Source organism: Aethalodelphis obliquidens, unplaced genomic scaffold (genome assembly GCF_003676395.1).
Source record: "Aethalodelphis obliquidens isolate GAN/ISIS:26980383/991018 unplaced genomic scaffold, ASM367639v1 scaffold27, whole genome shotgun sequence".
Classification (NCBI taxonomy): domain Eukaryota; kingdom Metazoa; phylum Chordata; class Mammalia; order Artiodactyla; family Delphinidae; genus Aethalodelphis; species Aethalodelphis obliquidens.
In genome coordinates, this window is record NW_020837971.1 from 7348020 (window position 1) to 7363067 (window position 15048).

At 49.6% G+C, this 15048-nt stretch overlaps 1 protein-coding gene across 13 annotated transcripts in view; it reads right to left on the reverse strand.

Moving 5' to 3' along the window:
• Positions 1–15048, reverse strand: part of SRPK2 (SRSF protein kinase 2) — a 243231-nt gene that overhangs the window by 12671 nt on the left and 215512 nt on the right. For 10 of the 13 annotated variants that reach the window (XR_003436545.1, XM_027123850.1, XM_027123851.1 and 7 more), the window contains 6 exons: positions 14715–14961; positions 13625–14107; positions 6344–6444; positions 6122–6229; positions 1009–1078; positions 279–371 (listed from right to left, as the gene is read on the reverse strand). Coding sequence is in view for 12 of the 13 variants with exons in the window: in XM_027123850.1 (XP_026979651.1) it covers positions 279–371; positions 1009–1078; positions 6122–6229; positions 6344–6444; positions 13625–14107; positions 14715–14961 (1102 nt within the window). In the remaining variant the exon portion in view is untranslated. The remainder of the gene's footprint in view (positions 1–278; positions 372–1008; positions 1079–6121; positions 6230–6343; positions 6445–13624; positions 14108–14714; positions 14962–15048) is intronic. The other 3 variants (XM_027123852.1, XM_027123858.1, XM_027123848.1) reach the window with 2 other exon arrangements.

Below are 15048 nucleotides of genomic sequence, written 5' to 3' on the forward strand. Positions count from 1 at the left end.
CCCGCGCAGACAGAAACAGAGCGCAGCGTCAACAGCCAGAGCACAGGCTCTGCCCGAGTGGCCAGATTCAAGGCACCGCAGAGGAGCTGATGCACAGGGTGACCGCAGGACGGGGCCAGGCAGGGGCTCCTTCTCAAGTCTGAAGTCAGCACAGGAATTCTGCTGGGTTGCTTTTGGAATTTAGGAGAAAGGCCTTTGTCACCATTAATGCTACAACCAGCAGCTGCTATTCCATTTCTGTCTGCATCGTGGCGCTTTTCAAAAAAAAGAGGTACTACCTCTGCGATTGAAGAATTCCCGAGAATATTTTCCAGACAGAGCAAAGTGCCTTGGGATACTGCCTAGCAGCTCTATGATGTGGGCTATGTGGTCTATGGAGGAGAGAAAAAAAAGGATACGGGAATGGGAGGGGCAAAGGGAAGGATGGGATAAAAGAAGAGGGGGAAAAAAATTGAAATTAGTAAAAAATCAGAGATAGAATCAAATCAACAATGTGTGCAGCACATCCACGCAGAGGCTTCTGGGACTGGCAGGCCTCAGGCCCCATCTGGAGCATTAACAGTGACTGATGCCAGCTCACCCCAGGCTACCCCAGCATCGCAAGCAAATAAGCATGGAGATGGTCAGGTCTGCAGATGGGAATTCAAGCCAGAGTTCCCTGGTTTTAAATTCAGCCCCCAACAGGACAGAGAAGTGGGCAGCAGATCAGTGGACAAAAGGTCCACGGAGAGGCTCCGGGTTCGTCCGGCCTGTCCTCTCCCGGCCAGCTGGGCTCAGGCCTGCGGGGGCGGGCTGAGGCCCGAGGGCTCTCCAAAGCGTCGCCGGTGCCAGGAGGCTCTGCCCAGTCACTGCAGCTGAGGGGGCTTCAAGCTCAAAGGGAGAGCATCTGAATTTGGTGCTTGAAAACCAAAACACAGCTCTATTTCGGTGCAAAAAGACAATATTCTCCAGAAGTTCAGGACTCTCAGGAAACCCGGACTGAGGTACTCAGCAGGCAGCAATACTCACCTTCGTCTCTGGAATAGTCTTCCCCAGAATGCGGTTCAAACAAATAATCTCCCGTTGCCAGCTCAAATGCCTAGGATACAACAGATGACATGCTAAGCGCTTCACGGAGATGGGCCCCAAGCCAGCAACTTTTTCTGGTACAAGAGACCTACATTTTATGAGGATCTGAATCAAACCAAAGAGCCTCCTGAAAGGGCTCAACACCAGGCTTTCTCTTCTTCCCAAAAGTTCAAAGAAGCTTCAGAAATATTCTTGCACCTCTGCTTCACTTTGCAGGAAGCAGCCGTGTGCAGGCGTGGCCGGAGCACTGCACTCTAATCTGAACGGCAGAATGAGGGCTCAGCCTAAGGTCCAGGTCTGTGTGACCCCAGAGCCCAGCTGCAACCCGCAGGCTAACCTGGCCCCGGACCACGGCTGTGGCTGCTCTCCTGAAGCAAAGACCTTCATGTCTTAGCAACTGGGGGCTCCTTTCAGCAACTCATCATCACTTCATTCACTTCTGACTCAACCAAAGGACATTCTAGAACCAAAGAAGCCCCTCTTGCTCTGTCCCCTGGGGCCAGGAGGAACCAGACCCCCGTGCAGCCCGCCCGAGGGCGGCCAGGAGAGCGGCTTCCAGCACCAGGGTGCTGGGGTCGGGAGGGGCACTGCTTTCCCATCGCTGCCACTGAGCCCACTTCCGTTGTTCATAAAATTATCTCAGGACTATGACCTTTAACTTGCTAACAATGCATAAAAATGACAACTGCTATCGCTCTGTTAATCAAATACCATGTTTTTTTGAAAACATGTTTTAAATGAGAATTTACAAGAAGTTTTAAAAAGAACAAGCTAAATCCCGTGTTTGGTTTTTCCCCGTACTTACGTCTCCTGTGCGTTAGATCTCGCTGTTCTGGAGGCCCTCAGGGGCCGTCCTGTCAGGTCTGCAGATGCCTGTGGGTCAGTGGCCCGGGGCACCGCCCGCTCATCTCAAGGTACCACCCTCCCCACGGGCACCTCGATGAGACCGCCCCACAGCAGCCCACCCTCTCCACTTCTGTCCAGGATCACAGGGTGTGGGCGGGCACCTGCAGGGGAAGTCTCGTCTGCCTGGTGGGGCCCCTCTCACAAACCCAGGTTGGGCGCGCTTAGCCCAGGACCACATCTCTTCACCTTGTATTTTCCTTTTTTAAGAAAGGAGGGAGGTGGGATGCCAAGCCTGTTGCCAGCTACCCTGTGACGAACACTAGTTCACAACTCGGGATCCCTGCCCTGAGCCAGACCTGGGTCTGATGTGCCCAGTCTCAGCACAGAGTACGTCAGGCGGTCGTCTGGGTGCTGCAGGGCCTCCCCGCTCCACCCAACAAACAATAAAGATACTAGGGTCAATCCCAGATCAGGGTAAAACACCTCACATTTGGCCACAGGTCCTTGGGGAACAAGTGGATGACACACTGAATGGCCAGGAGCGTCTTTCTCATCCGGGACACAAGCCAAGAGAAAAGGGTGAAACCCTAATGGAGAAAGAAGACGCCAGAAGTCGCATGATCTAGCCGCAGGAGCGCGCCAGCTGCTCTTCACCGTCCTTGGGGCCTCCCTCACTCTTCTAATCAATGTTCAAAAACATTTCAATCTGGTTGTATGTACTTCTGACAGCCTAGCACTAAGATATGTCCACTGAGTGTTCTTTGAAAGATGACCATTTTGATTAGCACCCATGTATTTCCAAGGAAACACAGGTTGAAGAAGCCTATCAATGAAATGGTTTAAAAGAAAAAAGGAAGAGGCAAGATGAAGGCTCCCCCCGCCATGTTATCGGGTCCTGATTCTCTGAAGCATGATGAGATTTTTCTTAACAACTAGGACACAGACAGCAGGCAGGGTAAACACACACCACAACGAAAACATCAGTCTCTGTACTTTACAACTTGCTTTTATGCTGGCAACTATGAAACCATGAAAAATTATTGCCTTCAACTCAGTAAGTTACTCTCAATATAACCTCTATTATTATTGCTTATTTTTAATACTTGGGAACTCTGTACTCGGCCCAATCCCCTCAGAGGGCCCTCTTTCCCTTGGACCAGCCTCTGTCCTCAGGCTCTGGGGAGACCAGATACACCCCTTCCTGAAATGCCATCATCCCATGTCAAGTATCCCATTCTGAATAAAATAAGGCCACGTATGCCTTCTGTGATGTGACCACCGCCGAGAAGTTTGGTGAAATGGGTCAGACTGGCTTTTCTTGTCTCTACAGCGCTGACTGAGGCTCACCATGGAGCCCACGGGAAGACGCCTATTCATGGACTCCGAAACACAAGTGCAGAGCGACCAGTGCCGGGGTCCACACGTAATTTTTAATCATGCACACTTACATCTGGATGGCTCCAAAGCTCAAGAAAAGAGAAAGAGATTCAACACCTGACAAAGCCCAGCTGCTCTGCCTCACGGCACTGCCCCTGCCCAGTGGTGAAAGCTCTCCTCCCTGCCCGCAGCACAGGCACTTACCAGTGAACACGGCTACCAGCCACCACTCTCAGCTCCACTAGCGTCTCTGTAAGATTTGATGCCCTTTATAACAAAGAACCCTGGGCTTTACCACCAAGAACAATCTGGAGCTTTACTACAGCTTGGTATTATGAATTTAATGTACTGTTACAGACTTAAACTTCAACAGCAGGGTGGGCTGGGCAAAGACGTCTCATCTGCACCAGGTTCTCTACGAAGAACAAGAGGCGACCTCTCAGCCGCGGCCTCCGGGGACGGGGGAGGGTGGGGATGCAGGCTTGCCCCGCTCCCAGAAAATCACCCTTAAACTGATTAACAAGAACTTCCTAAGCAGCCCTAGAAGTACTGAGGGACCTTACGCTCCACTTCTAGGGAGGCAAAGGAGATGGAGTGAGTGCTTTTCCGCAGGAGTCTGCTCTTGACGCTGACGCCACTGTTCATAGCAACTGCAGGGCTCAGCAGGACAGGAGACTGTGTGGAGGGACAGACCCTCACCTCACAGAAGGCCAGACAGAGAGCCCGGTATAAAACGGTACTGACAGCTCCGCCATTATCCGACTACATCTGTGATCTTGTCCTATTTTTCTGGTTATATCACCAAAATTCAACACCCCAAATTAGAAGCACAGGATTTCAGAGCTGAAAGAGCCTGCAGAGTGTAAATGAGGGCAGCCCCGACACGGCCCCTTCTGTGCTACTGGGGAGGAGGAGGGCCTGACCTCACCACACCCTGAGATCCAACAGCCCCGCAGCTCCCACTGCTGACGGCGCCCCCTTCTGCTGACCTGGCCGCTGCCTCCCACTGCTTCCAGCCCCCAGCCCCCCTCCCTGCTGCCCCCCGACTCGCCCACAGGGAGCCTCACCCCTGTCCACACAGCAGGCCCTGCGTTCTAAGGAACCATGACACGTCCACCAATTCTCTCTCTCTCTCTCTTTTTTTTTAAATTTAAAAAGAGTTATTAGGGCTTCCCTGGTGGCGCAGTGGTTGAGAGTCCGCCTGCTGATGCAGGGGACGTGGGTTCGTGCCCCGGTCCGGGAGGATCCCACATGCCGTGGAGCGGCTGGGCCCGTGAGCCATGGCCACTGAGCCTGCACGTCCGGAGCCTATGCTCCGCAACGGGAGAGGCCACAGCAGTGAGAGGCCCGAGTACCGCAAAAAAAAAAAAAAAGGAATTATTAAAAAGAAAAAAGACTAGAGTGGCTACCACCCCCCACACCCCCTGGCCTCTGGCCCATGATCTCCGACCCCTGCCCTCCTCCCACTCTGATAACCTCCCTCATTCAGAAGTCAGCCCCGCCCACCAGGGCCAGCCCAGCCATCTGGTCCACCAATTCTTTTAACCCTCCTTGTCCATACCTAGCAAGGCAAGGGCTCAGTTTTTGATACTTACTGAGAAACTTAATTTTAAACTTATTCTCTGGCATTACCCGTCAGAGCAACATGGGAACAGAAGGGCACACTGTTCTAGATCTGTTGGGCCATACTGGCTGCAAACTTGAAAAACACAGAACATCCACTATTTTCATGTTGTTTTAGCACGACTTGCTAACAGTGCTATACTTTAGCATCAGAGGACACACCCAAAAGAAGTGCTACGTTAATCCTTGAATAACAGACAATACACTTATTCTGCATTGTTTTTTTAGTGAGAAGACAAGTACCAAGCTTTACACACATGCCATGCCCTTTCATTTAAATATCACAGGAGAATTTGGAGAAAAAATGAGGAAAGCATGAAACACCACGTGAAGCAAGAGACACATGCATCCCCTCTTCCAACAAAGGACTACAAAGCTCAGCCCACTAAGAGGAAGGTGACAAGCCGACCAGGAAACAGGACCAAGAGAGAAACTGAAACTGGCTTATGGACGAGGAACCATTCATGCTTATCGGCTCACAGGTAAGGAGTAGGTGAGAAGAGGCACTGGTGGGGCTGAGGAGAGTTTAGACACAACCAGACTTTTGATGCACACAAGTGGCAGTGAAAATGGCTACATCGTACTGGAGAAACAAGAGGCATCCCGAGGCCCTGAGGAAAACCATCGCTGAGCTGCCTAAGGAAGGGAACAGACTCGGTCAAACGGTACAGGCGGCTGCTGGTGCCTCAGACGTGGCTGGACACAGCCTAGAGCAGTAAGCCAGAGCAGTCTCTAGACTCCGCTTAACAGGAGAGAGGTTGGACCCTGGTATGTGGGGAAATCCTCTCTCTCCAGCAAGGAGACAAGGTCTGTCAGAGCCGCTCAGACGACCTTCCCCTAAATCGCAGCCGTCTCATCTTCCTCCACGGCCTGAGTGAGGGGACCGCGCGCAATCTGCAAGCTTCCAGGAACCACAGGAGCTCCCTGAAGTCACTGTCACCACAGCGGGGCTCTCATTCTCGGGGCCGCGGGCTGCAGAGGGCCTCGCGAGGTCGTCTCTCACAAGACCAAACCAAAACACACACCAGGACATGCCAGAGAAGGTCTCTTAAGATACCCAAGGCAGCCACCTTCCCCTCACCCACCCCTCAGTGGACAACCCTCACCGTCAGAAAGCTTCGACCAAAGGCCCTGGTGGAGCTGCCCCATCATGGGAACTAAAAGGATGAGCCTTTACACAGAGGAAAATGGCAAAGGCCGTTCTTACCATACACGCCGTACTCCAAATGTCAGCAGGGGTACTGTAACCTGCTCCTATTAAAACCTCTATGGATCTATACTGACGCGTCTGGATGTCTTCTGTGAAGTGTTTATGCTGGAAGGGAACAGACTGCATTACCGTGGAGGAACACAGACATTAAACGAGAGAAAAAGCATCTTCTCATACATGATCACAACCGAAATGTTTTAGAAAGAAAACTGTACTTACCACCCAACAAGCGTTTCCCAGGTCGGCAATTTTAACTCTAATTTTATCTGCATTCCGTGGGTCCAGGGGATTCACCAACAGGTCGGCTGCCCGGGTTTTTGCTGGCATGAGCAAACAGCAGGACAGTTAGTGCCTGGGATAAGGGGTTTGCGCGTGTGCACACAATACTTGCTGGGCACAGTGTCCTTTTCTAGAAAAGCGGTGGGTGATCATTTAGGCCTGGAATCCTGTAAGTTGAACTCAACAGAATTTAAATTCTTGGTCTCCATCTCTGGAAAACACTTCACAAGAGAGCAAACTGCCCAGAGACCCCATGGACACTGCTTTGCCCCTCCTCTTTTCTCCCCATCCTTCACCGAGCAGGTCATCCCTGCTTGGTTCCTGTATCTTTTAGCTGCTCCTCATTGGGCCACGCCAGTTCCCTAACGGACCACGTCTAGCTCAGAGGTGCATTATTACTTAACGTGAGGGTAGAGAGAACGCTCCCCAGGGGGTGCCCATCCCTTCCTAAGTGGCCCACAGCCCTCACCTCTCCCTCTGCCTGGGCCGAGCACAAAGACCTCAAGTGTTAGATGATGGCCGATTAACAAATACAGATTAAGGGCAGGGACCAGTCAATTCTGGTTTAGCTGTGGACACGTAACACTGCAGAACAGAGGTCTCCTGAGACGGCCCGGGCCCTCTGAGGTCCCTCACAGACTTGTCAAATACCCAAGCCACTCTCAACCCCCAGGAACCCTGAGGAATTCTCAACAGTAGGCACGGGGCCGGGATTCTCAGGGCTGCGGGGCCAGAGAAGCTTTTCAGATAAGCACAGACCAGGCCTGCAAGAAAGCACAGTTAACCAGGGGGCAGTGACAAAGAAGCATAATGTGGTGAGGCCCAGACAGAAAATGCTGAAGTGACTCAGCAGCTCCATCAAACCTCAAACTGACCGGCAAGCTGGGATTTCCGGTAAAGATGAGATGTAACCATGGCTTTTCACTCATTTCAGAAGTAATTCTGAAATGGTACTCACAGACAAAACAGAAAAGCCCGCTCAGTGCAGAATATTAAACACCCTTGAGCTCACTCGAAGGTGGGGACTGCTGGAATGACTGTCCCTCCTTTGGGTAGGCCCGTGCTGTGGGGCTCGGCACCCCAGGTGGGCGGCAAGGTCAGGCTGCATGCGCCGTGAGCAGGGCAGGGAGTAGGCGACGCACCCAGGACCCAGGGCGCCCACAGAGCTCCCCAGGAGGGGCCAGAAAATGCAAGAGAACTCTGGCAACGTTTTAACCCTCAAGACCTGTTCCTCAGACTTACGGACCAACCCAAGCCAGCCAGGCCCACACGTTCCCTCCTTGCTATCTGCCCCACATCACGTCCCTCTTTAAGAGGGCACTGACCAAAGTGAGGCCTCACCAAAGGCCAGGTACGAGCCGAGGAGAAGAAACACAGGAAATGAGAAATGATGAGAAGGACGGCAGCACAAAGACACACACGAAGAGGCAAGGTGTTCACACCGAGCAGGGAGTGGCTGCAAAACCGACTTCTAGAAGAAACATAAAAATGCCGGCCCAACAGACGGATGGCCAGCACCGGAAACGGCTCAGATGAATCCCTCATGTCATTTAGTAAAGAAGACTCGGTGGGCAAGAAAATGGAATGTGAGGTTTGCAGAACTGGATTCAAATCTGTTTCTACGTCTGTAAGTTACAAGACTCTGGCAAATGACTTAAACTCTGAGGCTCAGTTCCCAGTAAAGGAGGAAGAGGAAGGGACCACCCCTCCTCCGCCAAAAAATACAAATGAAAAAAAGACCAAACACAGGAGAGCTACGACAGCGCCTGGCTGGCCAGATCCAGAGGCTCCCTCCTGCCTGCCACCAGCCAGACCACCCTCTGAGGCCAGGGCTTCTAAACGGCCAGTGAGGGACCAGCCAAAGCCCCCGCGGCACAGAGAGGATGGGAGGCCAAGCCGTGGCTTCCAGCACTGCAAACCACTGAGATCAAAGGCCTGGCAAGAGAAGAGGATGAAGCGGCAGGTTCTGAGTGAGCTGCCGTCAAGGGTGCTTGAGTGGAAAGAGGGGATCTGAAACCGCCACCCTCCTCCAGTCGTTGTTCTAAAGACATCACACACGAGTCACTTCAGCTAGATGAAAAACACCTTAAAAACACAACATCACACACCTCCAGTACAGATCCTCCTCGACTTACGATGGGGGTTATGTCCCAAAAAACCCATCTCAAGTTGAAAATATCATAAGTTCAAAATGCATTTAATTACACATCACCTACCACACGTCATAGCTGAGCCTAGTAACTTCAACATCACTCAGGACACTTATGTTAGCCCACAGTTGGGCAAAAAAACAACGAACACAAAGCCTACTTCATAATAAACTGTGTTGAATATCTCATGTAATTTACTGCATCCTGTACTGAAAGTGAAAGACAGAAGGGCTGTCTGGGCACAGAGTGGTGGTACCTGTGCCAGCTGTCCACTCGTGTGATCGCGTGGCTGCCCAGCATCACAAGGTGGGATCGTGCAGTGTATCGCTAGCCCGGGAAAAGATCACAATTCAAGATGTGAAGCACAGCTTCTACAGAGCGCGTTTCGCTTCCACACCATCGTACAATCGAACCATGGTTAATTCAAGGGCCACCTGTATAGTTTCTTTGTATTTAATATCCCTCACTTACGAGCACTAGACCAAGTCTCTGGTGACATGCTGTTATTCTCCTAGCTTGTGTCTGTGTGTGGTTACCAGGCGCACGATGCATTCCAGATGATACTAGGGAATTCACCTCAAAATTTTAACTGTGTTAAGAACGCAAAGGACGTAAAAGAGAATCCGCTTGCACTTCTTTTCCCAGCGTGCTAGTTTCCTGCTCTAGGTAATCTGTAAAAGGTTACCTGAGTACAACACTCAAAAAGGCCCGTTTAAACACAGGGACAGCCACACTTGCTGTGCAGTCGTACGAGTTTTGCTTTGCCCAGAAATCAGATCACCTCCCGTGATTCAGGCACTATCATGCAACTATCACAGCTCTTCCCTGCTCTCTGCTTCTATCAAGGAGGGAATGAAAAGTGGGAAGAGAGAGGCGGGAAGACTTCACTTCAGGAAGGGCTGGAGTCCTGAAGTCATTCTGATAACCTGGTCTCTGGGTGACACTGTACTCACTCCATCTGAGGTGATCCTAGGAACCAGGAAAATGGCAGCCGGTGGGGCCTCAGTGATGAAGCAGCCCCACACTGACACTTTTATGTTTAAAACATCCTTACAAGGAAGGCATGAGTACCCTCTTTATATGCAGGAGATTCAGTACCAGCCCAAAGAAAGAGCAGAACTAGGAGACTTAATGTCCAAACCTGACCTAGTTGTTCACAAATAGGTACTGTGAGTATTTACTGAGTGCCCTCTATGTGCCAGACGTTGCCCTGGCACTGGGAAGAGAATCAACAAGACATACAAGGTTCCGCCACCACATCCCAAATTAGGAAACTCACGCACTTGCTGGGAATATGGGTGATAAATAAAATGGATGAGTCACACATCATGTCAAGCAGCTCTACATGCTAAGAAGAAAAACACAGCCGAGGAAGGAGACGGCTCTTGATGAGGGTGTTTGGCCACGGGCGGGTGTGCAGACGGCGTCTCTTCTGAGAAAGTGACCTTTGAGGAGAGGCCTGAACAAAGGGAGGCACAGAGGAGAGAAGCTCTGGGCAGAGAGGACAGCAAGTGGAAAGCGCCAAGAGGCAGAAACAAGCTTGCAACCTTGAGAAAGCTCAGAAAGAAGACAGTGTGGGAGGGGCAGAATGAGCAGGGGACATAGAGGCGGGTGGGGAACGATACCAGAAAGAGCGCGGCCGGGACGGACAGTACAGGGCTGTAAGCTTTGGACAATGACGCCTCTGCGGGTTATGCTACACGGTGGGGGGGTGGAATGTGCTTTCAAAAGCTCTCTCGGGGGGCTTCCCTGGTGGCACAGTGGTTGAGAGTCCGCCTGCCAATGCGGGGGACACGGGTTCGTGCCCCGGTCCAGGAGGATCCCACATGCTGCGGAGCGGCTGGGCCCGTGAGCCATGGCCACTGAGCCTGCGCGTCCGGAGCCTGTGCTCCACAACGGGAGAGGCCGCAACAGTGAGAGGCCCGCGTACTGCTAAAAAAAAAAAAAAAAAAAAAAAAAAAAAAGGCTCTCTCGGGACTGTTCCTTGGGGAACAGACTAGGAGCAACAGTGGAGTGAGAAGAGTGTGGAGTCATGTTCCAGCAGCCTAGCCAAGCACCGCCACTGACATGGTCACTACTAGGCGAGGGGGAAAGGATTCAACATACACCTTGCATGTACCACCCTGCTCCCAGGCCTTTGTGCTTCAGATGTGCTGAGCCCAGATACGTGCTACGGCTCCAGCAGTAATAACCCAAGAGGAACCCTCCTCTTCTCAACCTTCAATGGCTACAAAACTACTCCAGGGAGAAGTTCACATCCTTAGCCTGGCATGTAAGTTCTTTCTCAATCTTCTCATTGTGGCCCCAGCTTTTCCTCTACTATTTCCTAACGTATCCATTCTGCTATAACGACAAGGATCTACACAAACTCAGGGAAGGATGTTTCTCTCGCCTCATGTTCTCGTAGTATCTGGTGGCCAACTTCCAGTCTCTAGACCATACCCCTTCCATGTAGGAAACAAAACACCTCCCCTGCGGGAGGCTGTCCACGGTTATCCAAAGACCAGGCTGCAAACCCAAGCCGAGGGCCTCCAAATAAATGACTGGATCAACGAAAAGGTCAGCTTGGTAAGAGACTAGGATCAATGAAAAAAACAGACCTCCTATTTCTCCCTGATGCAATATTCACGCAACAGCCAGGGTGCTGGGGACAGAATGTGTTTTGGACAAAGTAAAATTCCGACTGTGAATGGGCAAAGGTGGGAGAACGGGAAGAACGGAAGAATATAGTCAGGTATCACTGATTTGTTGGTTTATTATTCAATAAATGCTTATCTTAGCACTGAGTCAGATGCTGAGGATACAAAGACGGAAATACACAGCACTCTCAAAGCATTTACATCCTAGTGAAGAGGAAGACAGTGGAAACGAACAACTAACACACAGTGAAGAAAAGTGTGACCAGCAAGAAAAGAGGGGAACAAGAACTGGGATCTGCCAGGGAACACAGTGAGGACCCAACAGAAGAAAAGAGGTGTGCCCAAACACACAGGAGGAAGCACTCCAAGCAGGAGGGAAGGCATCAGCAAAGGCACAGAAGCATGAGCAAGCATGCCACGTTCACACAGACACTTGTTATTATGTCTCAAAAATAAATGGGGAAGAGACTCTGCTACACTTGAGATTACTAAACCTTTTCACTGTTTACTCCACCAGTAAGAGATGTTTGAACACTCATTTCAATATGTGCATGTTTATGAACTTCACATATTACTGTTCCCATATATTATGTACATTATAAAAAACATTTTAAAAATATCAATAGCAAAAATTACTTGGAGACATGGCCGACTCCAGCCTGGGGCAGGGAAAGTATGAACCTGGGCACATGGTTCTAGAAGAGCAAGGGGGCACCTGAGGAATAACGGGGTTCTGTCAAAAGGACTTAAGAGCCAACCTGAGGCGGCTCACACAGACCAAATGTGGGATAATCCTGGCATTCAAAAAAAAGCTGTAAACGATAACACACAATTCGATGTGTTAAAGAGAAAAAAAAAATCCATGAGCCCACGATATGAAGGAATGCGTGAGAGACTGCAGGAAGGGTGGTGTCTCTAGCAAGAGCGTGAAAGCCTCCCTCCTTTCCCATCCACCATGCCCTACACACCCCTTCCATCTGGATGTTCCTGACTTACATCCTTGTTTGATAAACTGATTGTCTAGCAAGTACACTGTTTTCCTGAGTTCCGTGCGCTGCTCTAACAAATTAATCCAGCCCCAGGGCAGCGTCACAGGAACCTCTGATTTACAGCCGATTGTTCAGAAGCACAGGTGACAGCATGGACTTGGGATGGATGTGGGGGGAGTGCAGGGGGAGACCGACACAGTCTTGTGAGACTGAGCCCTTAACCCTGGGATCTGACACTCTCTCCAAGTAGTGTCAGACCTCACTTCAATTGCAAGACACCGAGCTGTTGCCGGAGAACTGTTTAGGTGGGGAGACACCCCTACACACATGCGCTCGGTAACCAAAAGTGTCAGCAGTAATATGGGAGCAGAATGAGAGTAAAGGAGACACAGAGGTAGCTTTTTCCTCAGATGAGGCTACATTCCTTGTGAAGGCATTTCATTAAGCACCTTCAAACCCTCTGGTCAGGGTAAAGGTAAACAGGAGCAGAATGTGTCTGTCCAGTTAAAAATTATATATATCCTTAGGATGACTAGCTGTGGCCAATGAGTAACAGAGAAGGCTTTGCAGGTCTCTCAGCTACTGGAATCAAAGGGGCTGCAGAACATCTTGAGCTATTTGCAGGGCCGGCTCATCAACTGACTCACCATGTGTTAACATTCTTGCCAGCAGAGGGAGCAGAGGAGGTTTCTGAGCTCTTCCACTGTGGGCCAGAATGGAGACCAACTGTGTGTGACACCCAGGGTTTGCCTACTGAAGTCCCCTAGCATGCCACAGGCGGAGATCTGTCATGTGGCACTCACCCTCAAAATCAGGTTTTGATATATATACATCATCATCACATTTAAACCCACACCGCTTCCTTTAAAATGTCAAAAGAAGAGTCTTATAATCAAGAACAGCTATCAAAATAAAGTAAGACACTTCCTCCTCACTACAAATAAAGAGCAGGCACATTATTCCTTGAATAGAAACGAAACAAAACAAAAAACCAAAAACTAAATATAACACTGTCAGGTGGAAGTACAAACTGTGAATTAAACTACACACGCTAAAAAGCTACAGGGGTGAGATGCTAGGTTTGGAAGGTTTCTGCAAATGTATGATCACTAGCTAAAGACAGGAAGAAGGGAAAAAACTCAGAAATGGGACCTGATATGCAAAGAGAAAGAGAGAGCCTAGTGGCACAGAATATATTTAAAATTACAAGGAAAAAAACTCAGAAATGGGACCTGATATGCAAAGAGAAAGAGAGAGCCTAGTGGCACAGAATACATTTAAAATTACATTAACTTATTCATGAGTACAGAAGTAATAAAATGAAAATGGTTAACGCATACATACACGGCTTTACCATCTCCAGCCAATTCCCTTCACAGCATGTGTCAAGGGTATGACACTTGGACCACTGAAAGCAGACACCTGATGGGAAGGGACACTTACTTTTTGGCAAATCCCCAGTGCTGGAGGCTGAAACCGTCCTGCTTCTGTCATGGGATGGACTGCTTTCCTCATGCTCGGTAAGCGGGGATCCCTCAGAAAGTGCAGAGCCACAAGCCACAGGTTCTAAGGGCCCAGAGAACAACGATGTGGAAAACTCTGGAAACTGGGACTCAGGAATTTTATGTCGTCCATTTGGCAATTCACCATTGAATTGTTCGTAGGAGCTGCTATATGTGTAATCGCTTTCTGCATTTGGCTCATCGAGGTTATATTCCTCGGGATTTGGGCAATCTTCCTCATCATCGTCTTCATCGTCCAGCTGCTGTTCCAGTAAGAATGGGCCATTCTCAATATGGCCATTGGTTTTGGGTGATTCCATCCAAGTAGGGTCTACATTCGCGAGTTCCTGCTCAACATCGTCTTCGTCTTTCTCGGTGTTTTCTTTCTCAGTGTCTTCTTTCTCCTCCTGGTCCTCAGCTTCGCCTTAAAAAGTTGAAGGGTAAGAATGAGAACTTGTCTCTCTCCGTAACACAGTGCAGTAGGCACTCATCTCCTCCAACAAGAGACAAATTCGAATGTGCTAATTTCATGTGCTACAGAGCAGACACCTCTTGGCTCTCAGGGTAAAATCTTTAGGTACTCTAAATCTTATCTTTCATTTATTAAATAACTGGCCTACTCTTATTAGAAAAAGTTAGCTCTTTGGGAAAATGGGCATAAATGGAGCTGTACTTCCATTTCTACCCTCTCCTCTATAATCTTCAGAAAAAGTCTGAGGGTACACTACCATTAAGTAAAAGCTTAATTACAAAATGAAGGACAATCGTTAGCATGATAAAGACATGGTGTTTCTCAGACATTTGACATTAAAAAAAAAAACTATTTTGAAATATTAACATACTTCTGGCACACATTTTACAAAGCAAGTACCAAACAACTCCCCACGCTCTCCAACAAGGCCTTGGAGAGAAACCACCCTCCTGTCTGAAGCATCAGCGCAGCACCAAGTCACCCTGCGTGGTGACCGGGCGGGTCCCTACTGTGGGAGCTCCTGGGCTCCTATGCAGCCCTGTCTCCAGATTCCACTGACCATTGTTATTCGCAGTCTCACCCTCGGCTGCCTCCTCTAATCCTGCTGTTTTTAGTTTCACCTCTGGGTGGTATTCATCATCTTGCTCATTGGAAGGTACAGCTGATGTGACGTTTTCTTCTATTATTTTCCTTTCAGCTTCTCGCTCCAATTCTTCTATTTCCTGCAGGCGCTTTTCCAATAACTCAGCCTGCCTTTTCTGCTTCTTTTTCAGTTTTTTCTTTTTGTTTTTAGATATTTTTCCTATCTACAACATGTTAAGAAAATACCACAGGTCAGTTTGCTTCTTTTTAAAGCACCATGCAACAGCGTAAGTGCTGGCAGCACGGCAAAT